Raw genomic sequence first — 27766 nt, 5'->3', positions numbered from 1 at the left:
GATTAGTTTCCTAATCTAATTCGAATTGTCTTGGAACCAACGAAATTCCAATTTGTATTGATCAAACATGCCAAACTATATTGAAATCAACCAGCACAGAGTCAGTTAGATTTGGATTTGAATTGGCTGGTCCAGCCAAGTTTTCTTAAATCCATGATACATTTGGGATTAATAGGATGATGAAGTTCCCTTTTATGAGTTTTGGCGTATATCTTTGACAAATTTGTCGAACTGATGAGTTCAGATGGTGTCCATAAGATATAGGGGAACAATGGGGTTTGGGTATTATCAACTTACTAATATAGGGACTGAACATTTATAACCCTTGATGGGTGTACCATTCTTGTATCGACGGTGCATGAAAACTTAAAATAATATGGGTATAAGTTTCTGTCAAGAAACAAGATTGATACTATAATTAACAGAGGCTCATAGAAGGTGCAGTACTGATTTTTCTTTTAACAGCACATCTTTGATGTAAACACTGCATTTTCTCTATTTGGATCCGCAAGTTTTAGTTTACTATATCTCCACTTGCATAAATAAAGTCATTTTGTGCATTCCCCCCCCTCCCCCTTCTTTGCTTGCGCTGAGAGAGAAAGAAATACAAAACTCTCATTGGTCCCTCGCTGCATGGATCCACTATATTGACGATCATTTGGTCATATATTTGAGGATCTAACATCTTTTCCATTTACTACTATTACAAGGATGAAAAGGGATATATATGAAAATAAAAAGATAGATGTTGAATCCACGCATGTATGAAAGAAGTGATTGTACGAATAACAGATCTAAATTTCTTATTGCCCTACTCTATATACTACAGTAGTTTTTTTTTTTTTGCCGGAGGAGGAGGAGGAGGGTGGGGAGATTGGGGAGGCTATTATTGTCCTTCGAGGAGCCCAGCTTGGTTGAGTAGTCAACTAGTCAAAGGGCACTTCCCGAAATTACAAGGATCACAGAAAGCTCCCTCGAGTTACAATAATTTAGTTTATCATTTTTTTTTTTTTTTGATTTTGTACTATAACTAGAATTTGGATTCCTTCTATTTCCTCTAAAAACGCATGAAACTTGAGAGGCCTTTTGGATTTGGTGGAATGAGTCTTTACTTCTTTATATTTAATTCAAACGGTGTCTCGTCTCGTGTTTTCGTGTGTGTGTGGTTTCTGTTTCGTCTGAGTTCTTCCCTTTTGAATTAGAAGATTCTGAAAACCCTAGCTTTTGTTCTTAAAGGTCTGATCGATCGATCGATACAGATAGAAAGAGAGAGGGAGTGAGGGGAAGATGGAGAGGATTGTTGGGGAGAAGTATAAGTTAGGTCGGAAGATCGGTAGTGGATCTTTTGGAGAAATCTATCTTGGTTAGTTTTCTATTATTCAACTACAACTGATTCAGTTTACGATTTGAACTTCTTGTTTATTGATGATTTTGGTTGATTTCATTCTTTTACAGCGACGCATATCGAAACATACGAGATCGTCGCAGTAAAGATCGTAAGTATCGGTTGAATTCTTCTAGTCGCAATTGTTTCTCAGTGTTTGTTATATTTTGTACCTCTTTATCTGGGCTAGGTTTTGAATGGATTGATCGTGAGCTTATATTGAGATTTCTGTTCTACCTGCGTCGTGTGATGAAATTGACAAGGGGAAAATATGTATAATTTCCCTTATTTTTTATTTTTTTTTGCTTCGCCTGATTTTATTTAATTACAAGGAGGAGGAAATCGCCCTGGTCCTTACAGCTGTTCTTATGTTGTTGCCCATCGTTTATGTGATCCATCATCGTCCCTCCTTTTCTAACCCTTATTTTAACTCGCGGTTGCTTGTCGTTACTTTGCAAAACCTTTGACTCTTCAAGTTTCTGTCTTGAATCTTGATAATTGTCGCGTAATCAATTCCAGCATCATTCTGCGAGATGGGTAGCTCTGTCTTTGCAGTTCTTACGGTTCTAGCTTTGCCGCATGAACACCCCCCCCCCTTTATGGCATTTTTTTGGGGGGGGGGGGATTGGGATTGGGTTGGGGACTTGGTTCATGTGTTCAGTCAGCAACATATATGGGGGGTATCTTTTAACATTCTAGTGGGCAGCTCTTCCTGTGTGCTATGGTAGCTGTTTTATGACATCCAACAACTTTTTAGTAATAGAAAGTATTTTTTTTAATATAAGCATAATGAGCTCATTTCAGATAAGATTCACATTATAATGATGTATAATTAAAGTGAGGAAAGAAATGTGATGAGTCTTGGTATTATTTTCCTGCTGTAACTAATGGTTCACTTTTTTCGCAGGAAAACAGCAAGACAAAACATCCACAGCTGCTTTATGAAGCCAAACTATATAACATCCTTCAGGGAGGAAGTATGTATAGTAGGCATCAACTTTCCTATAACAAATGGCTTAAATTTATAAGTGTGTTTAATTTATTGTCATGTTACTTATTAGGTGGTATTGCTAGTATAAAATGGTGTGGAGTAGATGGGGAGGATAATGCCCTTGTCATGGACTTGTTGGGACCAAGTCTTGAAGATTTGTTTGTCTACTGTGGAAGGAAATTCTCGCTTAAGACGGTCTTAATTCTGGCGGATCAGATGGTGAACTCAATTCTGTTGCAATTTAGGCTCCTTTTTGTATTTTTCATTTTTTTCGATTTTACATTTATTGAACTTAAACTTAATTCTAGCTGAAGAGTGTACAAGTAATTCTAGATTTTCAATTAATTTATTCCAGATTACAAGAATCGAGTATTTGCATTCTAAAGGGTTTTTGCATAGAGACATTAAACCTGATAACTTCCTCATGGGTCTTGGTCGGAAAGCTAACCAGGTAAGGATGAAAGATTTACGGTTACGTAATTTGTTTTAGTTCAACTATTAATTTCCTTCCTGACAAATATATTTTCTTCATCATTCTTCTGATCGAATTACCATATTCTCCAGGTTTATATCATTGATTTTGGACTTGCTAAAAGATATAGGGACTCCACAACTAATCGTCATATCCCTTACAGGTATTTTCACTTTACAGTTTGAGAATTCTGTTTTGTTTGGTATTTAATCAGTTTGCCTTTGAGCCTAGGAAATCGACTAATCTTTCCAAGACAACCACAAAAGTTTTGTTATTGACTTCCTTTTTTATTCTTGTCTGTAAATATATAGTTACTTTGTTATGTTCTTCACTTCCATTGATCATTCAATGGGTAAGCATGGAACAAAACTTTTAATATTCTTCATGAGTTGGAATTTTTGGTTCGTATATTCTTTTACTGTCATTAGATGTGTGGACATTTTGGGTATTCATGGAAAGATTTAGAGATTGTAAAAAAGATCTACATATGGCCTTTATTGACCTAGAAAAAGCTTGATCAAAGTCCTTAAATAGTTAATCTAGCACATACCAGAGGAGTGTGTCAAGAATATGTGGATATAGTTAAGTATATAAAACATGGGGTGGTGAATACTATAATACCCCCCGGGGGGTCAAGGTAGTGAATTCTCAATTCCAATTGAATTGCTCCAAGGATCAGCTTTAAGTCCTAATTTGTATGCGCTTATCATAGATGATTTAACCAGAGGCATTCAAGAGTAGGTTCCTTGGTTATGTTTTTTGTTGATGATATTGTTTTGGTTGATAAAACAAAAGTAGGGATTAACAGCAAGTTGGAATTATTGAGATCAACCTTGGAATCAAAAGGTTTTAAGATAAGTAGAACGAAAACAGAATATATGATGTGTAACTAATTAGGATGTATAATGAGGGGGTGAAAACTGATGAGATGGAGATTCCACAAAGTGATATTTTAGGTATTTGGGCTCAATCATAAATAAAGAAGGTAATATAGAGAATGATGTTTCATAGAGAATTAAAATAGGATTAATGAAGTGGGGAAGTGCGTCCAGAGTATTGTGTGATTGACATATTTCTTTAAAAATTAAAGAAAAATTTTATAGGACAGTTATACAACCGGCTATGATATATGATGTGGATTTTTGCAGTTAAGAAGCTTTATATAGATAAACTCAGTTTAGCTGAGATGAAGATATTGAGATGGATGTGTAGTAGAACTAGGAAGGTTAAAGCAAGGAATGAGAGAACTGATTTGGGAGTAACTCTAATACATGACAGGCTACGAAAAAGTCGTTTGAGGTGGCCTGACAATTTTCAGTGGAGACCTTTAGATGCTCCAGTATAGAGGAGTGATTTGTTTTACGTTGAAGGAGCCGAAAGATCCATTTACTCCCCTACCCCCACCACCCCCCACCACCCCTCCCCCCCCAAAAAAAAAAGAAAAAAAAGAAAAAAAGAAAAGAAAACAAAAGAGCCAAAGCTAGGGTCAGACCTAAAATGACTCTTAAGAGAAGTGTTGAGGAAAGAGATGCATAGCTGAGGCCTTGTATCAAAGTATGACCTCAAATAGAGCTGATTGGAAGGTAATGATCCATGTAATGGGATCTGACAGTGTAGAGGTCATACTTTGGTCCACTTGATGCGAACCTGGGTTAAAAAACCTAGAATCGGATCGCTTAGGGCCCACAATAAAGACAAAATATCTCAAATTTGCTGGTTGAGTGGCATTCTTGTAATTTCAGTGACAATCAGGTGCCTTACTAATAGCATAACAAGTGATGGGGACAACTGAGATAGGAAATTAGAAGAGGGGGTATTCTGTAATTAATTAAGGGAGGAAAGACTAGAACACACTTTCAGGACAGGGGGTTTTTATAGATTTAATGTTCTAAAGTAAGAGAATAACCTGCCATCTTCTTCTTGATAGAAACCAGGGCAGGGCAGTAGACCAGCAAGCTTCGGCAGGGAGAGTTCCACCAAATCTCATCAGCTGGACTTGAAATTCCAGTTGAACGCTCGCCTCAGCAGTCCCTACCTAACCCAGTAGAGATCGGCTTCAAATAGTGAAGGAGAGGACTGATCGGAGGACCTGCAACTGCATCTGGCGCAACAGCATAGAACCAGGTTTGAACATGGGTTCGATTCTCTTAGTGGAAAGACCTGTTGAGGCTAAGATTCTAGGGTTAAGGTTGCCCAAGGAAGAGCTTCCTTCGCTCCAGATCTCAGGCCAAAAGGAGTGCTTCTGGGAGAGATCGATCAACTCTTCTGCAGCCCAGTGAAGTAACAGCAGCAGGGAAAAGAAAGAACATAGTATAATATGGAAGAGGAAGGGGATAGTAGAGAGAAGAGAAAGATCAGAGTCAGGGAGAGAATATTAGAGGGGGAAAGATGGGAATCACCCATGGCAGCCATGGTTTCACACCCAAAAATCTCAATCAAGTTTTAATTCTTCAAAATCTGAATTCTTCTCCATTACATGGCTATATAAAGAAAAATAAAAGCATATCATTTGAAGCTAATTAAAAATGGAAACTACCCTAAATTGGCAACAGAAAAAATTCAATCTTCCTACTAACTTGAGCACACCCTACACTAACAATTGAAGGAAACAAATCAATTTACTAATTATTCCCAAATCATCCCACGCCCAACTACATCAGATCCATGTAACTGACCCCATTTAGTTGGGATAAGGCTGAGTTGCTGTTGTAGATGTGTGGACATTCTACTTTATTGGCATGACCATTTTCTTATTTTAATTCAAGCCTTTACAATGTTTAGCTTAGCATCCTTCTGTTCTTTCCTTTTTGTTTGGACAGGGAGAATAAGAACTTGACTGGGACTGCCCGTTATGCCAGCTGTAATACTCATTTGGGTATTGGTAAGTGAATGATTGGTTTGTTGGTTTGATTCAAGTTAAACTTATGGATCCTGAAGTTGAACTTATGGATCCTGATTTGTGCTGTTCTGTCCAGAGCAAAGCCGGCGGGATGATTTGGAGTCTCTTGGTTATGTTTTGTTGTATTTTTTGAGTGGAAGGTAAGTGTTTGAATTCTGCCTCAAGAGGACCGTTTAGTAGAATTTACTTACTCCACCTGTGCAGTTGGGGTCTTTTTTTTTTTCTTTTTGGGTCATCATCTTAGGTCTCTATCTGATACTGTTTCTATCAAGATATGGCATGGCTGTTTTTCAATTGTACCGACTAATGTATTTTCGTTTGTAGCCTTCCTTGGCAGGGTCTAAAAGCTGCCACAAAAAAACAAAAATATGACAAAATATGTGAGAAGAAATTAGCAACTCCTATTGAAGTATGTCTCTTCATTGCCCTTCTGCCCTAAATATGCATCATTATTGTTGTAAATTCAACTGACTCTGGTTAATTTCTCTTTTAGGTTCTGTGCAAGACTTATCCTGTGGAGTTTGCATCATACTTCCATTACTGCCATTCTCTGACATTTGATCAACGGCCTGATTATAGATTCTTGAAGCGTTTATTCAGTGACTTGTTTACTCGTGAAGGTATTTGTCTAGTTGTTAATATTTTTTTTCCTCCTCCAATCATTCCATTGGCCATTGGAGCTCAGTTTTGTGCTATTCACATTGTGATTATGGATGGGGTTTGATACCACAATTCTTCTTCATGTATAATCTCCATCCATTGCTTGTAGAAAATGCAGAACATTTGCTAGATGTGAGAAAGATCTCGTCTTAATACATGAATGGAGTTTGAGTTAGTTCTTTGCAGATAAATGTAAATGGTAGATGGCATTGCACTGTATTGATCTTTCTGAATCAATGACCATTGGATCAATAGAAAATACCACTATATTTCTTAGATCCAACTCAAATAATCTTATTCCAATATTTAGGGTTATTAAGCCCTTGCCTATGTTTTGTTAGTTTGTGGCCTTCTGAACTGCTATTTGTTTTGTTAGTTGATGAAATTGAAAATAGTTTGCTGTTAGCATTGATACCTATTTATACTGCTCCATGTTATATTATCCTCTTACCATGTATTTTTGACAGACCAATGCATCTGAAGAAAATCATTTGTGATCTATAATATGAGAAAGTATGAAAGAGTATGGGACTATTTTATGAGTGACTATGTTTTTGGGGTGCAGGCATTTTTTTTAGTTGTTCGGTTGTGGCATTGTCTTTGTCTTGCTTTCAGCTGATGAATAGGGCCTTGAAATCCATGTTTATATAATTTTTTTTTGTTTATTATTGCAGTAATTGCAGTTTTAGGCCTGATAATGATTTTGTTACATGTCTGACAGGATATGAGTTTGATTATGTATTTGACTGGACCATCCTGAAGTATCAGCAAGCCCAAAAGACAAAGTCCCAGCCCCGAATTTCTGTTAGTATTTTCATTTATAATATAGAATTAATTTTCCTCATCCCTTCAGATCAATTCAGATCAATCCTTTATATGATGTATGCATGACTTGCCCTCGAATAGTTGTGTTACGTTTTGTGGTTGCTCTAGAGTCTAGATTCATATTTTTAGTTCTGGATTTGGCATGCTCTCTCTCTCTCTCTCTTTCTTCAACCTAATCAATCTGCTTATGTGCATGTGTGTTCTGATGAGAATTGTTAATGCATATTTGCAGCCACTTAATGGTGGGAACAGCAGTCGAGCAATGCCTATGGATGTTGACAAGAATCGAGGTAAAAACTTTTTATTAAACTGATACTGAACATGAAATAAATGAAGAATACAACATTGAGTAACTATAACATGGCTTGTTATCTACACTGCCAACATCTGGAAGTACTTACTATATGAAGTAAGCTTGTGTACTGTCTTGTAGGAGACCATACTAGACAAAGATTAGACAGCTATTTTTTCAAGTGGTTCCTAATTTACTAATCAACCGTTATTACCTATCAATTTGCTTCATGAATTTAGGGGGGGTGGGGATCCTCAATTTTTGTCCGCTTTTGTGAGCTGAGTGACTGCTGCTCACAATTTTCTTTCATTTCCCCATTGGGAGCATGCTTTTTGAAAAAAATTACTGTTGTTGCTCGAATGGCAGGAGGAAACAATGTATCTCATTCAGCTGATGTTACAGAGAGAGTAATATCAAGTAATGCTGCACATCCTGGGGTTCGCATGCAATTTAAACCATCAACAGAGAAGAATCCTACTACTGGAAATAACGTAAGTCATTTTGTCGGTCGGTATGCTTTTATCACGTGAAACTTCCCAGTTGCAGCCCGTTTGTTGTAGAATAGTGCTCACTTTAGACTTCAGTCTTCTAGGACACCCAGAAAAGGATTCGATAATTTACTTTGACAGGATTTGGCTGCAATTATTTCTATTGCTTTTCTCTTTTTGATAGATCCATTAATATTTTCCTGTTCTGCGTAATTTGTAGCAGTTTCTTCTAATACTTAATAATCAGAGCTTTTTGGATTTTGATGGTTTCAGACTCTGAGTTACTTTCCTGAGAAGGTCCAAATGCCATCTACTTCATTTGCTCTGCCAGGTGCCTCCAAGAGAAATGCTCCAAAACCGATGGTGCCAGCTGAAGCTGCACATTTTGGTCATGGGTTTGGCAGCAAAATTGGCCCTTCAAGCAGTTGGCTTCCTTCGTTGCAACGCAATTCCTCTGCCAAGTGATTGGTATGGGAGCCTTAACCTTTAACCTCATTCATATTCTAAAGAACATCATCACAGTTAGGTGTGTGGGTTCCTCTGAAAGGGGGTAGTAGTGTCCCTTGTTCATATTGTGTACTGCTTTCATCATGTTAGGATTCTGTTTTTGACAGCTAAAGTTTCAGTGTTGCAAAGCTTACATTACAAGCCTCCTTTTTTTCTCAGTTTGATGCAGAATCGAGGTTGAACTGGGTTGACCCATCGGGCAATCTCGACCAAGACAAGTCGGGGTCTGATTAGATTTTTGAAATCAGTAGGATATTTTAGGAGTTTCTTTATTTAGGAAGTGTTGAGTTATTTAATTTTGGGAAGATATGTAATCTTTTATTTTTGGGTAGTTCTTAGTCAATTAGGGAATTACCAATTTAAATTTTATTTTGTTTCTAATTTCATTAGTTATAATTTAGGAAGCAAATTAGAAGTTGCTATTTCAGTCTTAGATTTTTATTAGGCAAGTTTTAATTTGAGTTTATTATATAAATGCATGTAACCTAAGTATTAGATAGAGATTGAAAAGATGAATTGAGTTTGAGTATATGTGGAGCCTGTGGGTATGTGTGTGTGATTCTTCTTTCTTCCTCCTTTCTTAGTGTGATTTCTCCCTTTCCCCTGCAACTCTGAGACCCGTCTCAGGGATTTCTTCCCTACCCCTACTGGCCCTACGTCAATTGGTATCAGAGCTGAAGGATTCCCATTCCTTCCCCTCCATCTCTCTTTTTCCCATTCTGTTCTGGTTTCTACAGAGACTGAGAACAGTTTAAAAGAAGATTCCGTTGAATCGACCTGACCCCTATCTCACTCCCTTCTTTCTCCCAACTTCCTTCGGATTGAGCCCCCTTTTCTAGGGTTCCGACAGCAATTAAAAAAAAAAAAATCCCAAAAGGCTGCTGAAACTCTAACCCTATTCCCTCCCTTTTCTCCTCCCTTCAATTCCCAACCAGAAAAATCCCACCGCCTCCTCTTTTTCACTTCTTTTCCCTTTCGACAGTAGCAAAAAAAAAAAAAAAAAAAAAAAAAAAACCGGCCTCCTCTTTCTGTCTGACAGCCAAAAAAAGAAAAAAAGGAAGTCACAAAGAAGGAGGAAAGTCGAGAAGAGAGATAGAAGAAAGTAGAAGAAGAAGAGATAGAAGACAGAAGACAGAAAAGAAGAAGAAGATGAGGAGAGAGAGAGGTAGAATCGTACCTGGTTCGAACTTCTGGCTGCAAGTCGACGGCATCTTTGTTGATTTCATTCCACCTTCTCCTGGTCATCCGCCATCGCTCCTGGAGTCTCACCTTCGTTGGAATCCCGCTGTTTCTTCATCAACGAACTCCCTGGTCTGTTGGTTCCATCTCTAGGAAGGAGTAACCCCTTCTATCAGTAAAACCCAACCTCACGATGCCCTTTTGTCTCCTTTTTTCTTTAATTACCTTTTTCTTTCCATATTTACCCCTCCTTAGTGCCTTATTTTTATTTACTCTTATTTTAATCTTGGTCCATACGTGCTCCATATTGAGGGATATATTTGAAGCCTTCAAATTACAGTATTGCCACTCTTATCATAAACTTAAGTTATTTATCAATTTGCCACTCTTATCTGTGCCTTCTATTATTTCCATGGATACCTTTGTGTTCAAATTTGGAGTGTGGTTGCCCAATGAAAAGTCTGCTAAATTGTTAATTGATGAGCGACTAAATGACAATTTTGTCTTCAGATCTGTGGTGGATATGTTGTCAAAGACCAGTTGAAGTGGATCCGGATCAAGGGCTGAAATTGGATCGCTTAGGGCTCACTTAAACACTCAATAAAACAAAGGCAACACCCAATAACAATTGTATTGAAATAAAGCTTCAACTAAATGGCAGAATTGTAATTAAGCTGAAGTTTCCAATGAAAGTGGCAGGTTTGTAAATAAATGGAACTTTAGAAGGGAGTGGCAGACTTGTAATTAGATGGAACTAAAGGCCTAAGCTACAATATGCTAGTAAAAGGGTAATTTTGGACTAAGGAGAAAATAGGACAACAGATTAAAAAAGAAATAAAAGTGAGGGTAGTATGGGAAAGTAACAGTAATGGTGCTAAACAATAAAGAAAAAAGAAAAAAAAAACCTCTTTTTCTTCTTCTTGTCGTGAGAACCAGAAACCAGTGGAGGCTTTTTGGTCTATGAGTACCGTTACCCTTCCGATAAGAACTTAATCGGCCAGAATTTTTGAAGAGAGTATTTCTACTCCTAATCTTCTTGATTGTAACTAGCAGCAGTTCGATCCACCCACCAGCTATGGAGATTGAAGCTCTGAAATCAAATCTGAGTGGCAGCTTCAAGTAACCAGAGTTGCAGGTCTTATTTCTCACAATAGGGGAATCAATAGGAGCCAAGGTTCTAGGGTTCAGGTCGTATATGTGAGGGCTTCCTTCGATCACAACGTCGACCCAAACAGATCTCACATAAGAGAGCTTGAAGCACTTCAATAGTGCTATAACTCTCGCCCAGAAACAGGGCAGCTACTATAGCTCAGAGCAGGGTAGGGGAAAAACCCGAAAATAATAATGAAGAGGAAGAGGAAGAGGATGAAATAAAGAAGAAGTAAAAGAATGGTAGGGAAGAGGAGAGAAATTCAGAGAGGGAGAAAGGGAAAATTGATAGCCATGGGTCACACCCAAAAATTCTTCAACCAAGTTGTAAGTCTCCAAAATTAAAACTGAAAAAACTCCATCGATTACATGTCCAATATAAAGGAAAAAAAATCAAACAATTAATGGATACTACTTGAAAGGAAATTGTTTCTAAAAAAAAAAAGAAAATCAAATCAAAAGATATTTATTTTTTTCTAAGTCCATCGTGCAACTGCATCACCAGTCAGATTATTTTTTAGTCAGAGGATATTGTATTTGTTGAATTTTCTGTTCCTCCTTATTATGATGGTGCTTTTTGTGAAGTGTTTGACTCTCCTCAGCGCATCATTAAATTGGGTCGAGGCTGATTGGAACAACGGGATGGTATTTTTGATCGTGACAATGTGTGCACCCTCCAACCTTACATGTATAAAAAATTTAATCTTCATGGATTGGTTGCGTCAAAGAAAGTGATACCCCCAATACAACCACCAGTTGAACTAGAGACATCAACACAAGTGGACGATCATCCTATTGTGGAACAGGAGATGACGACGGAAAGTGAGAAAATCATGGATCAGGTAATGACGGCCATCAATGCAGTGCCAGTGGTTCACTATCATGAATTCGTTCTTCCCTATGATTTTCTGGACTTGACTGCACCTCCAAAGCTTCACCTCATGGATTTTGTTCTTGATGCAGACGACGAGCAATTCACCCCTGTTCGTGAGTTCTTATTGTTATCATTCTTTAAAACTCGTCCACAAGATTTTTTCTTAACACCGGGGGAGTTGATGTAGAATCGAGGTTGAACTGGGTTGACCTGTCGGGCAATCTCGACCTAGACGAGTCGGGTCCGATTAGATTTTTGAAATCAGTAGGATAATTTACGAGTTACTTTATTTAGGAAGTATTGAGTTATTTAATTTGGGAAGATATGTAATTTTTTATTTTTGGGTAGTTCTTAGTCAATTAGGGAATTGCCAATTTAAATTTTATTTTGTTTCTAATTTCATTAGTTATAATTTAGGAAGCAAATTAGAAGTTGCTATTTCAGTCTTAGATTTTTATTAGGCAAGTTTTAATTTGAGTTTATTATATAAAGGCATGTAACCTAAGTATTAGATAGAGATTGGAAAGATGAATTGAGTTTGAATATTTATGGAGCCTGTGGGCATGTGTGTGTGATACTTCTTCCCCCCCTTTCTTAATGCTATTTCTCCCTTTCCCCTACAACTTTGAGACCCGTCTCAGGGATTTCTTCCCTACCCCTACCGGCCCTCCATCAAAGTTACCCTTTAGGTTAAACCAAGCAGCTCTTCTTGGGTCAAGGTTTAAATAAAAGACATCTAGGATTGAAATACTGGAGTTGTCATGGATTTACTTTTGAATTATCAGTTTACTCTGTGTCTTCATTAAATAAACAGATATGTGAAAAAAGGTGTTGCCTGTTATGCATATGCTATCTGCCCTGAGGTTTATGTGTTGTGATTAGGCAAATGGAATGTGTTGCAATAGACCTTTTGATTTGAAAGCTCTTCACATTGTGTGTAGGAGTATATATTGGATATCCATTATATAAGCCTTTTCTTTTTGACAAGCATCGATTATATATTTATAATAAATAAATATATATATATATATATATATATTTATTTATTTAGTGGTTAATAATATCCTTTACATTGGCCATTATATTTGTTGTTCCTGAAGTAAAACTGAATATAGCAATATCCATATCAATACATTACAGCTAAGTATCATGTGGAGGATTGATTCGTGATATGAAACAGATTGAGCTGTCCATCAGTGTTTCTTTTAGTTACTGAGTCTTCAATTTGTTTTGTTGGTGATGAATGTAGAGAACAAGATTCATTGAAGTAAAGCTAACCCGGAGAACATTTACAGAAGCTGTGGAACTGCGACAAGTTATTGTTTCTCATGTCCTCATTTGGAGACCAACTTGCATATTGTATCTTTCTTAAGGTGACTACGGACACATTGGATGATGCTAAAATGGGTCCTACTCAAAAGCTTGGTAGCTGTTGCGTACATAGATGGCACAAATTATTCTGACCAGCCTTGGGTTTTGTGGTTCTTTGTAACATGGATTATACATTCAAATGTTTTTGTTTCCATTCTCACTGTTAATAGATCATACAATTCACATTGTGCTATATGGTTGTTTTCATGGTGTTTGTGTACTTCATTTTATTCAGGATTATGAGTTGCATTTTTATGTTTGTTACTTTATTGTTTTAAATCAAAGCTTCGGATGTTCACCTGGATCAGTTTTAACCTAGGTACTCGAGTTCTCAGGATCTGAATAAAACACAATAATCTAGTGTTTCAGGTGCCAATATTTCATGGTTGCTTCATGGCACTTGTGTCAGGTACAAGCATGCCTTCTTGAGTTATGCCTAATTTAATGAATTGTATAGCTAGTCGTACTCGATGTTCTCTCATCTGCCAATCTTTGATACTCTTCAGGGAAAGATATTATGGCTGGTTCAAATAGCAGAAGAGCAAACATTTGTGAAGAGAACAGAACAACTGGGATAAAATCGAACTTCACCTGAAGGAAATATATGGATCTTGAGGGGGTCAGAATTTGGAGGATAGAAATATTTTAAGGTACTTCATGACTGGCGCTTTTTGACCTGCTTCTCCAAAATTATATTTGTCTTATGCTGTCTATTAAAAGTTGTGGCTGCATAAACATTTCAAGCCACTAAATTTGCTGGCTCTGTTTGTCAGTGATTTGTGTTCAGTTGGAACTTGAAGCAGGAAACGTTTCTATTTTTTGTACCCTACTTCTGTTGTCTTACAAAATTCCAATTAGTTATGCTGTCTTGATTGGTCTTGCTAGTTATTACCAAAAAAAATGGGAAGGAAATTCCGATATTTACGTTGGTAAGGAGAAAATTGTTGGGTTTTGGTTGCACATCTTTCTTCCCTTTTTCTTTTTTCATTGAATTTATGTAAAGATCAATTTTTGAGTATTTTGCTATTAATCCTCATTTATCTGTTTTTTTCTTTAACTGCTTGGAAATATTCTTGCTTCCATGGGCAATGTTTGTCCTTATTTTCCCTTTACGATCCACATGATTATCACTATGTGCCTGCTTAAATGAGGCCTCGATATTTTCATGGTTTCTTATTTCAATTTGATTTTTGTTTCCTTTAAAATTGGGTTTTGGCTCTTAATTCATAGTTGTATAGAATTATTTTTGTGGAAAGAAGGGGGAAAGAAAGAAGAAAACCTGAGATACTTCTGCCTTCATATCATTCTGTAGGATTTGGTAGCAGTTTGATATTCTATGTTTACAATATTGGAACTTATTTATGGGATGTAAAATTTTCAGGGCCTCTTCAATCCACCATGCTATCAGATGGTGGTATGGTAAATGGAGTTGAACTCCAGAAAGATGCCACTGGTCCATATATTTCTTACTGCAAAGGAAGAAACAATGCCATTATTGAACTGGTGAGAAAGATACTGACTTGATGGGTGCTGGTATTCCGAAGTGGCAAGCTTCTTGTGACACCGCAAGTAATTATTCCTAAGAATCACAAAAGAAGTCCGACTTTAGGTGGAAAATATCTGGGGTTTAGCTAATGATGGTATGGTGGGAAAATGAATGAAACGTGAAAGGCAGTAGTTGGCTGGAAATACTGAAAAAGCTTACCATATGATGGAGCAATCTATGGTAGGATATGCTTTTGTTTTTTATTTTTCTGGCTGTGCATGAAAGTGTCATTTTCAAGATTGAGGCTAAATATGCACTCTTTTGGGATGAAATTGTTGGCAGAGTAATCTTTGGGAGTGTTCTCGACCAAAAAAATCTTTGGGAGTGATGGTGTGTGTAGACTCGCAATTGTTGATTAGTAGTAATGCTATGGAATTTTTAAGGAGGAATTAGAAGGGATTGCATGGCCCTGTTGGGAATTGAGAAAGAGATCAAATGAAAGCTCATATGGCTCGGCGATTGATATGTTGATCCAAAAACTCATGATTCAATATTGCAGGGTGTGATGAGATTGGTGGACAACATGGATTTCGTGGAGATTTGCGTTGCTATTGGTGTTGCATCAAAGCATAGAAAATTTAGCCCGTTATGTTTTGGTGTGGACACGAAGTGAAATTGTTTTAATAATTTCAGTTGAAAAACTTCAAAAGGCTGTTGGCGGCGAAGGCAAGGATGTGGGTTTGATTTTCATTACTACGGAAGATGTCGAGTACTCTATTTCCCCTCCCACGCACCCACCCCCTTTCTTTTTTTAGTTTTTATTTTTATTTTTCCGATTCTCTAATGCATATTGCCTTGGCAGGCATGGAAACGTGGACCTTATCTCATAACTCATATGCATCATGTGATATGAATCCTAATACTGGGAATTGAGGATTATCAGTTTGGGTACTTGGGACTTGAGGATTATATGGGACAGTCAGTTGGGTCATGGGTAGCCAACACAGCCTTCTCATTTGTTGACCCAACTTTAGCAAGTATCGTTAAGTACCATATTTTCTACCCAGTTGCTAGCTAGCTAAAAAAAGAAAAAAAAAAAAAAAAAAAAAAAAAAATTTCTGTTGTATATTCGGTATTTGAGGTATTGTTCTAGGATATTGGTCTTGTTCTGGTTCCCAATCGATTGCAATATAGTAAAGTAGAAATTGATGATTTTTGTTCTGATGATCACTCCATAACAGAAGTTTAAGTGACAGAATTTTGTTTCCAGGAATGTTTTATCAATTTATTACATTTGTATCCGTCGCAAGTTCGAATTTGTGTAGAAAAATTATCTTTTCTTCCTTCTTCTGTTCATATGCATTTCATACATTGCATATCCGGAATTGGGTCAAATTTCATGTGATTCAGTGAAGTAAACAGGATATACTACATTCTATCATGGCTAAATCGCTCTGATGGTGGGGTCTTCGTATCCTGATGACCAACTGCGTCGGCTGCCCATTAAGCAACACATGGAGAGATGAACATGAAGATACAGGAAGAACTGACTCCAATGAATGGTAATTTAAAGGTACTTTCTTTCCTCTCAACCAGGTGGACTATTGAATGGAGAAACCGTTTACCACTGAAATTGTTACTAGAACTGTTATGACTGTTCAGTTCACTGATTTCGTTTGCAGGATGACACCCACTTCAGGTATTTCATAGTTACCGTATTAGTGGTGGCACGTATTAACATAATAGGATATTCTTCTTTACATTATTGAGTAAAAAAGAGTTAAATCTTGATTAATTTGTTGAACACCTGTGTCTTTCTTGCTGACACTGTGGGGTCTAATAATGCAAATTCAGAGTGCCATTCTCCCCATAGATCCTTGCAGTTTTCAGTGTATGGTGACAAAGGGCATGTAAACCAAGTTCCACATGGAATTCTTTTAACCTAACCTCGTTGGTTTTGTCAATTGTAAAGATGTAGTAAACTTAAGTGTAGTACGATGTGGAACGATATGAGTTCTTATATTAGAAAGGTTGCGAAAGATGTCATAGGCGAATTGAAAAAGGAAAAGCTCATTTGTTGAGGGGTGGATTGGTGTTGGAATGATGATGTTCAAGTAGTATTAAAACATCGCAAAGGATTAAGGATGTAGAGGATTTATAAATATATAAATTTGTGAGATGATGTTGAAAAGAATGTGGAAAAAGCAAGAGTGAAGAAATATGAAGATTTTATAACAATTTGAGCAGGAAAAAAGAGGGAAAAATATTATAAGATAGTTAAAATGGGGGAAAGGACTGAGATCTTAAACGTGTTGGGCGTTTTAAAGTCAAAATGATAAAAGTATACAAGAAATGATTGAGATTAAGGAGAGTATTTCTTTAGCATACTAAATGTAGACAATTTGAGTAAGTGTTGTAGAAGATTATTACTCTTCTAAACACCAATTGTTGTAAATATATATGAAAAATCAAGGTAACTAAAATAAAGTTTTGAGGATGAAAGTAGGGGTGAAACAATCCCAAACTCAACTTAGGGCTAACCCAACCTTGTTGGGATCACGCCTAGGTTGAACCTTGCTGGGCATGGGGTCGGGTTGGGTTGACCGTAGTTGGTCTTGTATTTTTTTTTTCCCCACAGGTTCACAATTGTTAAGCTTGTATTTACCAGGGGTGGAAAGATGTTAAGTTTATGGTTAGTCCTTGTCTATCCTTAATCCATTAATTTTGCAACAAGCAAGGTTGTCAATTTGGTTATAAGATTGACCTTTTAATTGCATGGCATCACCGCATATCCTAAAAATTGGATAGGTCAAATTTTGGTTCAATTCTTCATGATTGTTACTATATCTAAAGGTCATGCATAATAGGAGACATAAATGTTGCATGTGTAAAAAAAAGGGGGAAAATAGTTTGGCTTGTGTAACACATGATGTTGGTTGAGTAGGAGTATGTGGCGTGTGTACGCATGATAAGGGCCTAGGGGAAGGGGAACATTAACTAAACACGACAATAGATTAGGGCTAAAAGTGGCCCAGGTTGGGTTGAGTTGGGCTTAGGTCTCAACCCAAGCGCAGCCTAACCATAGTCAAGGTTGGGTCAGGCTGGGCCGAATTGACCCTCATAACCAAGTCTGACATGGTTTAGGCTTAGGGTGGTTTGTGTCATCAAGAACAAACTTACACCCTTAGATGAAAGTGTGCTGCCTAGTTGTCAACCCAAGCGCAGCCCAACCCTGGTTAGTGTTGGGTCGGGTTGGGCCGAGTTGACCCTCATAACTAAGTCGGACATGGTTCAGGCTCAGAGCGGGTTTGTGTCCTCAAGGCCAAACTTACACCCCTAGATGAAAGTGTGCAATGCATAAGGCTTAGAGATGAGGTCTCAATAGAAGTGTGGAATCCGTTAGAAATATGTGGTTTATTTGCGCTACTCAAGGTGTTTAGTAAGATTATAAGCACAAAGAAAATGTGAGATGAATGGAGGTGAAGCATTGTAGTTCCAATTTATAAAAGTAAATATGATATTCAGAACTGTAATAACTATATAGGTATAAAACTAATAAGTTAGACTATGAATATTGTATTCACGATGTCTAAGCAAAAAGGGTCCAAAATTAAGGTGATACCAACAACACATATAAGGCGCTTGGATGGCTAGGTGTTGCCTTTACTACTCTGACTATGAAATTATGAGAGATGGTTATCGAAATCCACCTGTGATGAAGAAACTGACTTCTCCCTCCATTGATTTAAGAGAAAATGAACCAATTTGGTTTTATGTCAAAAAGAACCACGATAGAAGCAATTTATTTAGGAAATGCAAAAATTATCTCAATATAGCATTTATCGATCTAAAAAAAAGCCTTATGACAAAGTCTTGGAGAGTTAATAAGGAAAATAATAGAGAGTTTTTTCAAGTAAATATGTGGACATAATTAACAATATGTATGAAAGAGTGGTGACTAGTGTAAGAACGGTGAGAGGTCAAGGTAGTGAATTTGGAATTACCATTGAGTTTATATCAAGGATCAAAAGTCCCTATTTATTTGTGCTTTTCGTGGATGAATTAACTAGGAACATTCAAGATGAAGTTCTTTAATGTACTTTTTTTTTTTTTTGTTGATATTGTTTTAGCCGATAAGAGAATACTAAGGATTAATACCAAGTTGGAATTATGGAATTAAACTTGAAATCAAAAGGTTTTAACATAAGTAGAACAAAGATGAAGTGTATCATTTAAAGTTATACGAGGAAGGATAATGAGGTGGTGAAAATTGATGAGAGGGAGGTTCCACAAAGTGTTTATTTAGGCTCAATCATAAATAAAGAAAGCAATATAGGGGATGATATTTCGCAACAAGCTAACATGAATTTTAGAAGTGAGGAGGAAAGACATATATAGCTTAGACCTTATGAAGTAGAATAAAGTTGATTGGAGTGCAAGGATCCATGTAGCCAATCCCATTAAGTTTATATAAGGTTGAGTAGTAGTAGTAGTAGTTCTTGTTGTAGATATAGCGTAAACGATAAGGTTGAGGTAGCACCTTTGCCTCGTGGACATCAGGTCTTTGGTGTCGATAGTAATCACTTGAATGTCATCTAACTTTGTTTGAGTTGTGGTTTTGGTTGTTGAATTATCTTTTGGGTAAAAGGTTTCTGTGGGGGAGTATGGCCTTTGCACACAGACACATCAATGAGCAAAATGATTGATCTGCCCCCTATGAAATGGAAAATGACATGGAAAATGACATCTATGTGGATGCTTCCTTGTGCGTTTCTACTGATCCTTGTGCATGTGTAGGATTCGCACTCTTTCACATGAGACAACTCTCCCATTTCCCCACCCCCAAATTTTGTAAAAAAAAAAAAAGGGGGGGGGGGGGGAGAAAGGAAAAGAAAAAAAAGGTCAGGTATTCTACTAGTTTTATTCGTAGACTAGTGCGAATTTTGGGAATTGATTCATTGAGGACGCATGGAGGTTCAAGTAAACGAAATGGGAAAGAACTAAGGGGTTCAAACGTTTTCAGTTATTAGTCTAATTCCCGTTCGGTGTTCATTTTGCAAGGTAGAAATCAAAATTGCATCAGATAAAAAACAACCAAAGTCAAAATTGTTTTATATGTGGTCTAGTTTTTCCGGTTTCTATTTGGTTTTCGTTATTCTATTCACAATCAATTTACATGTGGTTTGAAGTAGGGGTGTTAAGCAGTCAGGCTGGGCCCAGTTGGGCTCGACCAATTTCTAGGGCTGCACCGTGAACACCCGTTTAGCTAAACAAGCTTATCTAGTGCGGACATGGTCTGGTTAATAATCGAGCCGATTGGGCTTAAAGAAGTCGGTTCAAATCGGGCTTGTAAATGTGTCGGGACGGTCGGGCTAGGTGGCTGCATCGTGTATTACCTATTTATAAATGTATCGGGCTCAAGCTCGACACGTTTATTAATTGGGCCGGTCTAGGTCGGGCCATAAACTTGTGACGCTTGGTTGGGCCTACTTGTGTGGGCTTAGTATTGACATCCCTAGTTTGAAATATTGGTTCACTTCTACCAAAATAAAATGTATCAGTTCACATTAAATTTCACCTTTGCATGTCTCTATACTTAGACTTCGGTAGGCATGATTTCTCATTGCCCTGTTCACTGGCACAGTGGTAATACAAGCAAAAAACCGCTGGTGTGTCCCTGCGCCTACACACAACATTGCAGCAGGATCGCATTGCCCCTGTGCTGAAGATGTTGGTGTGCTCTCGCATTGGCAGCATCTGCTGGCATGTACCTACACTAGTTGGTAACATTCTCTTGCCCATATATATATATATGTATAACATATTAAATCCTTCAAATGAAGGAAAAACCAATATTTGATGAGTGGAAGGGTTGTTAAAATACTATATAGCACAAAGTTATATGACTTTCTCAAATACAAATTTCAAAGAAGGCTAAGTCGCTAAAAGCCTAAGACCATAAAGAATTGGAGCTGAAAGATCAAGGATTAATGGACGTATGGAAATCGCCAATAGAGTAGACGAATGACTAAAAATAGATGATGAATTGAGGCAGCAAAAGTAAGTTGTAAATGTGAAAGGTTATAAGAAAGGGATTAATGTCATTGGGTAAGTGTATTAGATGGTCAAACTCACCTAGTCACCCCATGACTCATGTTTACATTTTTTTACTTTTATTAGTGTTTTTCAAGTTTATATCTGGTGTGCCCATTTTTGTACTCAGTTTCTATATGGTGCAACTGTCGGTTTTTCGGATCTGAACCTAATTGAACTGAGAATAGAACCTATGAAATCAGAATTGCATCGTTTCTTTGTGGTCAGGCACTCTGGTTTGGTTCGACCACATATGGTTGGTTCTAGTTTTGGTTTCATTTTGACACCCTTAGCTGGAATTTGTTTGAACTAGAAATCTAGTATGATTTGATCTGTCATGAATCAAAATTAGATTTGACTGAAACGCCACCATTTCCAAAATTTCTCATGGATAAAGGTTGGGTATGCTAGCATTGTACCCAGCACTGGGTGCTTTCGTCCACTTTGGAAAAGTTCTCCATGCCCCTCTCATCCCCCCCGTTGGTTGAGTCGCTATTTGCAAGAAAGCTAGTACCTCTGCCATTTCTCATATATGGATTCAATTATCCAATCCAATATCCACAAATATGAAGCTTGGAAGGTCGAAACTTAATTGGAGTGGAAATGAGTCGCATAGAAAAAGGTTTCATTCAGGTTCGGTTTGGTTCCAAAGAAAGGGAAATGAAAAGAAAAAAAAAAGTGTTTGTAATCATTATCTCATGTCACTGTAACATCAATTTCAAATTACTCCATATTTGGATATTAAATTTCACTTTACTTTGCATCCAAAACCCTTAGTTATAATATATAAAATGTGTGATTATTAAATATGGTTAAAGAAATAAAATAGCTTATACAATCATATGAGATTAGATGAAATAATGATTATAAAAGTTTATTTGTCAAGTATGAAAATTTCACTTTCCATTCTCTTGAATATCCCTTGCAACCAAACATAGCCTCATTGCGAACCGTAGAGACTTATAGAAACTGCAGCATAATTAAGTGTGAATCATAATATTTATTAAGTATGATTCATAATATTGCAAGCACTTCAGGAGTTGATGTGAATTTTTCACCCACATTCGGGACGTTCTTTCTAGAGATGCCGAGGGCAGACCAAACTATAGATTCCCTTAGTGTTCTTCCTTTTCCCCCTACTAATGGCAATGCCGAAGGTGGGAGGATAGGGAGGCAGGTGGTTCTTCTATTTTGCTTGGATATTGGCTGTAATTGTCTTTTCCTATTTTGATTTTATGAAATAAATTTTAGCGAAAAAAAAATCATAATATTGCACTAAGCGATTGTTGTACGCAACTCATAGGACCTTCTTTTTTTTTTCTCCCCAAAGGGGGAGTAGGGGGATGGGAATTGGGTTTGTTGTGTTACAGAATTTGTTGTTAAAATTTAATTAAAACACATCAAACAGACACAGACACCCATACATTGACATAAATTCTGTAAAGATGTTCTGTTCTCACCATTGATTGGAAGCTACCTACTATCCTTCTCCCTTAGCTCCATGGCAATGGACTTGAATTCAGTGCTTCATTCATTGTTTCTGACTGTCCTCTACCCTTTCCAAACCTCCCTCCTAGTGACTCTTGATTACCCCTTAAAACATTTAAACCTCCCTTCTTAATTTTCAATAGCATCCCTTCTCCATTATAGAGAGAGAGAGAGAGAGAGAGAGAGAGAGAGATGGAAACAGCCGAGTCCATGTCCATGGGCTTACACCCAGATGAGCATCCACCGGAACCGGAGACAACAACCAACGCCGGTGGAAGAATCATTCCGACGAAAGTGCCATCCTTCTCAGACCTCCCTTTATCTCCAGCTCGATTCAGCTTTTCTCGGAGAGGACCACCTTCCTCATCACCACTAGACTCCATAACAGAGTCTTGTGTAATGATAGGTAACAGAGGGAGAGAAGCTTCAAACTCAAAGCCATCCTTCTTCAGAAGCATCTCCACCAAAGAACCTTCCTTACCACCAGATCTTTCCTTATCCCCTGCTCGATTCAGCTTCTCTGGAACCACCTGCCCACAACCTCTTCTCACACCTTCCCCTCCTCCTTCACCTAGACCACAACTACCTCTTCATCATTCTCTTCCTCTGACCCCAACTGTAACAAAGCTCGACAATTTCCAAGTTTCCCATAGATGCATCTCTTCCACTCTCAAGAAGGATGGGCGGTTACTATCCATGGGTGAATTCAATGGTGTCGTGTATACGGGTTCGGAGAATAACTGTATTCGGATATGGAAGCTACCCGATTACACCGAATGTGGTCAGTTGAAAACCAGAGCTCACATGGTTTGTGCAATGGCGGTTTCTAAAGATCGGGTTTTTGCAGCCTATGCCGACTGCAAGATTCGGGTTTGGAGACGTAGCTGGGATGGTATCCCAACCCATGTCCGTATTGCTACTATTCCCAAGATCGGAAGCTATATTCGGAACTACATCGCCGGCAAGGACAAGAAAACGGTACGTAATTTCTATTTCATTCCTCTTTCCGATGCTCCCATGTGCCCGGGAGCCATAGAGATGGGTAGAATTCTTTCTCCTTACTTATTATTACGAAAAAAGAATGCTCCCTGTTCTCTTCCTCTTCGGATGTATAAAATAAAAATTCCAATGGCTTTTGCTACTCTGACCTTTCCAATCATGATTTTTTTTATCAAATATTTCTTTTTAAAATACGGAATTCTATCAATACTTGGTATAAAAAAATATTAAATAAAAAAAGAATAAATGTATGTAAATGTATTAAAAAAAAAAAAAATTACTGTGTTCCATCGTTTCTTTGGTTACTTCTTAAGCAGTGAGGTCCACTCTATATGCCAGAATCCTTTTCTCATTTAATGAATGTTATTGATGGTCGATCCGTAAGACAACTGGGTGTGAAAAGATGGCCTTGCCCTGAGGAGAATCATCCTTGATCACCCCTGTAACACAATTGGCGTAAACTTGCCTTAACCCACATGCTAAAGATGCTTCTATCTGCACTCTTATTGATTTACGTGCTGAAACAATAGTAACAAGACCAAGGACCATCCTATATAATCTATAATTGATGATTAAGTAGTAAGTACATCACAGTATTTTAACCATTGGCTTTGGCTTTGGCTTGGAAGTCTGCGCTTCAGTTCTGAGAGCAGAGAGGTTGTTCATATATTTATGGCAGTTCATTAATCAATAATGAACAGCTACTGGATTAAATTTCTCGCATTAAAGAGAGTGATGTAATTGTAACAACCATATTAATTGCTATCATCACCAATTCTTCATCTGCAGCACTGCTGTTACATGGACAATACTCATATCTTCTAGTACATTCTTTTTATAAATTTTTTTCCCTCCCCCCCTCCCAAATTGAATACTTCCAAGGAGAAGCACGCGAGCTTAAGGGTGTCAATTGATAGGTTCGGGCCAGCTTCAATTTGAGTTGGATCGATTTTGATGTGGAATGGTGAATCTGAAACCAAATTAACAAGGAAAGTTTAGTTTTGGTTTGATTCTTGTTTCTTGTTCTTACTGATTTGTTTTGATTTAATACCTGCTTACACAAAATTATGGAAAAATATGGATTTTTAATTAGTGGGCAATTATTGGTTTCCTATTAGGGTATACTGGTTGGTTTTGATTTTGATCCGATTTTTCAGCTGGTTAAGGCTCAATATTGGGTTCTTTTAGCTTCTGGTGTGGTTCGGTTGGGTTGGAGGTTGTAATACCCCAATCCGAAGCTGGCCTAATAAGACCTTGGCTAGGTTCAGTCATGAGCATTTTGGTTCGAATCAATCTACTAGATGAATTAAGCATATTTGCATTTCTTTTTTGTTTCCCATGTACAAGTCTACATAACCACCAGAGAGGATTAGGTTTACGTACGAGAATAATTTTGTATACCTCTGATCCGTGAATTTAGAATCTATTAAATGAAGAAAGAGAAAATAAATTTTAAATACCGAACGTATGAGAACAATCTCATATGTGAATTTAAAACGCTCTGGTGGTTACACAGATATGTACATGAAAAAGAAAAAAAAAAAAACTATGCTTAATTCATTTAGTAGATTGCATGATCCCATCCACACAATTTTTTTCTTTTATGTTTTATATTTATTAGAAGAAGTGGATAAAGGAGTGAATTCAAAATATTTTGCTTGTGAATCCAATAAGCAGATAAAGCATTTGGGGCCCATTACTTCGCTGGCGATTCATGAGGCAGATGACCTCCTCTACTCAGCTTCAGTGGACAAAACAGTGAAGGTATGGAGGATCTCAGACCTCAAATGTATCCAGACCATCCAAGCCCATCCTGAGCCAATCAATGCTATCGTTGTAGGCGACGACGATGGCATCCTCTACACGGCCTCCGACGATGCCACCGTCAGGGTGTGGCGGAGGAATTTCTGCAGCGGCGGCGATCGGCAACAACATGCGCTCACTGTGAGCCTCTCCGCTAAGTACTCACCGGTAAAAGATTTGACCCTTGTCAGGGATGGTGGGATCCTATATGGAGGTTGCACCGATGGGTACATACATTACTGGTTTAGGGGTTGGGTTACAGGCCAATTGCAGTATGGTGGGGCCCTCAGCGGGCATAGCCACGCTGTCATGTGCCTTGCCAACGTGGCTAATTACGTGGTTAGCGGGTCTGCTGATTTGACAAGTAGGGTATGGGCGAGGGAGCGAGATGGGCAGCACGTGTGTCTGGCGGTGTTGCAAGGTCATAGGGGACCTGTTAGGTGCGTGACGGCCTTCCTAAACCATAGGGGAGGTATGTCTGAAGATGGTGAAGATCATTGCACGGTGTGCACGGGGAGCCTTGATGGGGTTCTCAAGGTGTGGCAAGTCAAGATCTCCGGTAAAACCAGTCGGAATTCCACAGGTGGAGGTGGAGGTGGTGGTGGTGGTGGTGGTCAAGATTACTTTGATCTTTAACTTAACAACTAGTAACAGAAACGACTGCCTCTAAGCTTCAAGTTTTTCTCTGTTAATTACTATGTTTGTGCCTTAGAAACCACGCAAGAGAAGATTGATATATGAATCTGGTTCCGCTACATGTACGTGAATGCTGCACGTACCCTCAGAGGTGGTCATATGTCCCATCCATTACTTTTTAGGGCATAAAAGGGATAATTTTTGGGGTAATAGAAAAGAAATGTATCTGCAGCTTCTATTTTTTGTGAATAGAAAATCTAACGAATTTAAAGCTTTTTGCCATTTTTTTCTATGAGGTAATTGTTGTTGTCAATTTTTTATTTTTTATTTTTTTTGGAAGAAGTCAACAATTCATGACATGGGAGAAGATGGGATGCAAGAAAGAAAAATGCCAAGATGAAGGCATACAAGCATATGTGTGTAAAAAATTGAGGGAGAACAGAGCTACCCCCTCCATGTTCTTCAGGTCCAAACACATATATGTGTACAACTCTTGGTTTCAAGGGGAGCCATGAAAATATGCCCTTGCTCCCTTGAAGCCAAGGGTTATTTTTAGGTGTGGAAATGTGGAAATGTTAAGTGGGTAGCGTTCTTATTCCCAATATTTGTACTAAGCAAGCGAATCATTATGAAGTTAGGCTGTAGTTTTTCACCAATGAGGAGGTGATAAATTGAATAGTATATTAGAGAATTTAATTAGGAGAGAATTGTGAGATCCGCGAATAGAATATGAGAAGACATATGCTTAAAAATCTACACATTGGGATCATGAAAGCCAAGAATAATAAAAGAAAAAAACATGATAGGACAAAAATTATGATGCACCTCTCCCTTTTTATCCTTTTAAAGTTTAAATTTTTTTCTTCTTGATTTCCAACCATCGCATCAAAGGATACTCAGGGGTAGCCAAGCTTGCTAAATATAATAGGGATTAAAGTTAGGTTGGTGGAGTAGTTTTGGAATCTGAATTAGACCATAAATCCAACAGAACCGGAGTTGGACCAATCCAACCCTATTTCATCTAGTGTCCAAGAAACCTATCTTTCGATTTTGTATTCAAATTCAATGTTGCATTTGTATGGTTGAAGTTGGTGATGATAATAATAATAATAATAATAAAGTAGAAAGAATGCTATCCATCTACATTTCCGGTGTCTAGACATAGTCCCTGATTTTAAAGGACATGAATGCCTTTCCACAATCCCTTGAAACCAAAGAAAGCCTCTGAGAGCAGGGAAGGATAGCATTCTAAAAATGAAAATCCATTAAACCCTACTTAATAAACATGAATTTTCAATCACAGAGTAGTGGTTGAAGTTGGTGGGTTTGTGGTTTTCTGCCCACTGCCGACAGTGTGTGAAGTCTTGCCTTGCGCATGCTATAACTGAGAATTATTATAGTCTATCCATACACATCACACCCCCCAATTAAGGCAATAATGTTAGAGAGGATGGGATATTGAGTGGCTACCTCGGTTTCCAATAATGGGAATATGATCAACTCCGACATCCGTTGTACAAGTAGCTAGCTAATTATATATGGTTCGTGAGCACCAAACCTAAGGTATCAATCAATTTTATTATTATTATTATTATTTTTTTTTTCAAATTTTGATTCCATTCAAGATACAAAATGTGAAAATTAAAATAAAATCAAAATCAAATTGGACCTTCTCTAGATCAGATTGTCGGTTTTAGTTCGATTTTTATTCAGTTCCTTGGACCCTATTTTAAGTGTTTGGACAAACATTTTGGGACTGAGTTTCCTTGCACACATGGTGAATGAGATTCTGTTCACTGCAAGAGATCTAGGCTACTTGATGAGGGGGAGGGGCAGGCGGGGCTTCCGACCCTTTGTTCTGCGCAGCATAGGAAAACTTTGTCCTACTTCTAGCTTCACTAAAAATAGACCCCTTTGTTTGTTAGGGTCATAATCTATCAAAACCATCAAGTTTCATCCCAAAATGGGCATAGGAAGAACATCCCTTATCATCTAAGGTTAATAAAGCTTGGGTTTTTCAATGGCCACAGGTCTCAGGTGGGTGGACCTGGGCTTACGTGAGACTTCAACCAATCCCAAGTTGAAGAATTTAAGGTTTCTGATATACAATTTAGCCAACAGTTCTGGGCATACCTAATCGCTCATTCTTTAACCTTGTCACTGATCCATA

The 27766-nt window shown here is 37.8% G+C and overlaps 2 protein-coding genes across 5 annotated transcripts; both read left to right on the top strand.

Annotated features, from left to right (window-relative positions):
• The first annotated feature begins 1016 nt into the window (after window positions 1-1016).
• LOC122061796 (casein kinase 1-like protein 3) lies at window positions 1017-15878 on the top strand. Of its 4 annotated transcripts, XR_006134722.1 has the most exons (19): window positions 1017-1363; window positions 1456-1496; window positions 2292-2361; window positions 2446-2594; window positions 2731-2826; window positions 2940-3010; window positions 5667-5728; window positions 5823-5886; window positions 6071-6155; window positions 6240-6366; window positions 7128-7210; window positions 7464-7521; window positions 7890-8014; window positions 8285-8479; window positions 12970-13093; window positions 13411-13500; window positions 13598-13741; window positions 14473-14817; window positions 14920-15878. XR_006134722.1 is itself a non-coding variant. In XM_042625280.1 (15 exons), exons 1-14 carry the CDS (start codon window positions 1288-1290, stop codon window positions 8474-8476), a joined length of 1299 nt encoding a protein of 432 aa, XP_042481214.1. In that variant the 5' UTR covers window positions 1018-1287; the 3' UTR covers window positions 8477-8479; window positions 12970-13284. The 4 variants fall into 4 exon arrangements, 1 of the variants encoding a protein (XP_042481214.1); XR_006134721.1 differs by having other exon boundaries at window positions 14473-15878; XR_006134723.1 differs by having other exon boundaries at window positions 13400-13500; window positions 14473-15878.
• A 5708-nt stretch (window positions 15879-21586) lies between these two features.
• LOC122061787 (protein JINGUBANG-like) lies at window positions 21587-25878 on the top strand. The gene is made up of 2 exons (XM_042625262.1): window positions 21587-23136; window positions 24835-25878. The coding sequence occupies exons 1-2, from the start codon at window positions 22351-22353 to the stop codon at window positions 25594-25596; spliced, it is 1548 nt and encodes a 515-aa protein (XP_042481196.1). The 5' UTR covers window positions 21587-22350; the 3' UTR covers window positions 25597-25878.
• The last annotated feature ends 1888 nt before the right edge of the window (window positions 25879-27766 follow it).

Source organism: Macadamia integrifolia, chromosome 2, assembly GCF_013358625.1.
Source record: "Macadamia integrifolia cultivar HAES 741 chromosome 2, SCU_Mint_v3, whole genome shotgun sequence".
NCBI classification, from domain to species: domain Eukaryota; kingdom Viridiplantae; phylum Streptophyta; class Magnoliopsida; order Proteales; family Proteaceae; genus Macadamia; species Macadamia integrifolia.
This window is presented reverse-complemented; position numbering and strand designations above follow the sequence as displayed.

What these genes read in the sequence shown, in the direction of transcription:
- LOC122061787 (XM_042625262.1), top strand. Translation starts at nt 22,351, where the DNA reads ATGGAAACAGCCGAGTCCATGTCCATGGGCTTACACCCAGATGAGCAT. An exon ending in CCGGCAAGGACAAGAAAACG is followed by an intron (nt 23,137 to 24,834) that starts GTACGTAATTTC and finishes TCCAATAAGCAG; the next exon opens with ATAAAGCATTTGGGGCCCAT.
- LOC122061796 (XM_042625280.1), top strand. Translation starts at nt 1,288, where the DNA reads ATGGAGAGGATTGTTGGGGAGAAGTATAAGTTAGGTCGGAAGATCGGT. An exon ending in TTGTATTTTTTGAGTGGAAG is followed by an intron (nt 5,887 to 6,070) that starts GTAAGTGTTTGA and finishes TTTCGTTTGTAG; the next exon opens with CCTTCCTTGGCAGGGTCTAA. An exon ending in AATTAGCAACTCCTATTGAA is followed by an intron (nt 6,156 to 6,239) that starts GTATGTCTCTTC and finishes TTTCTCTTTTAG; the next exon opens with GTTCTGTGCAAGACTTATCC.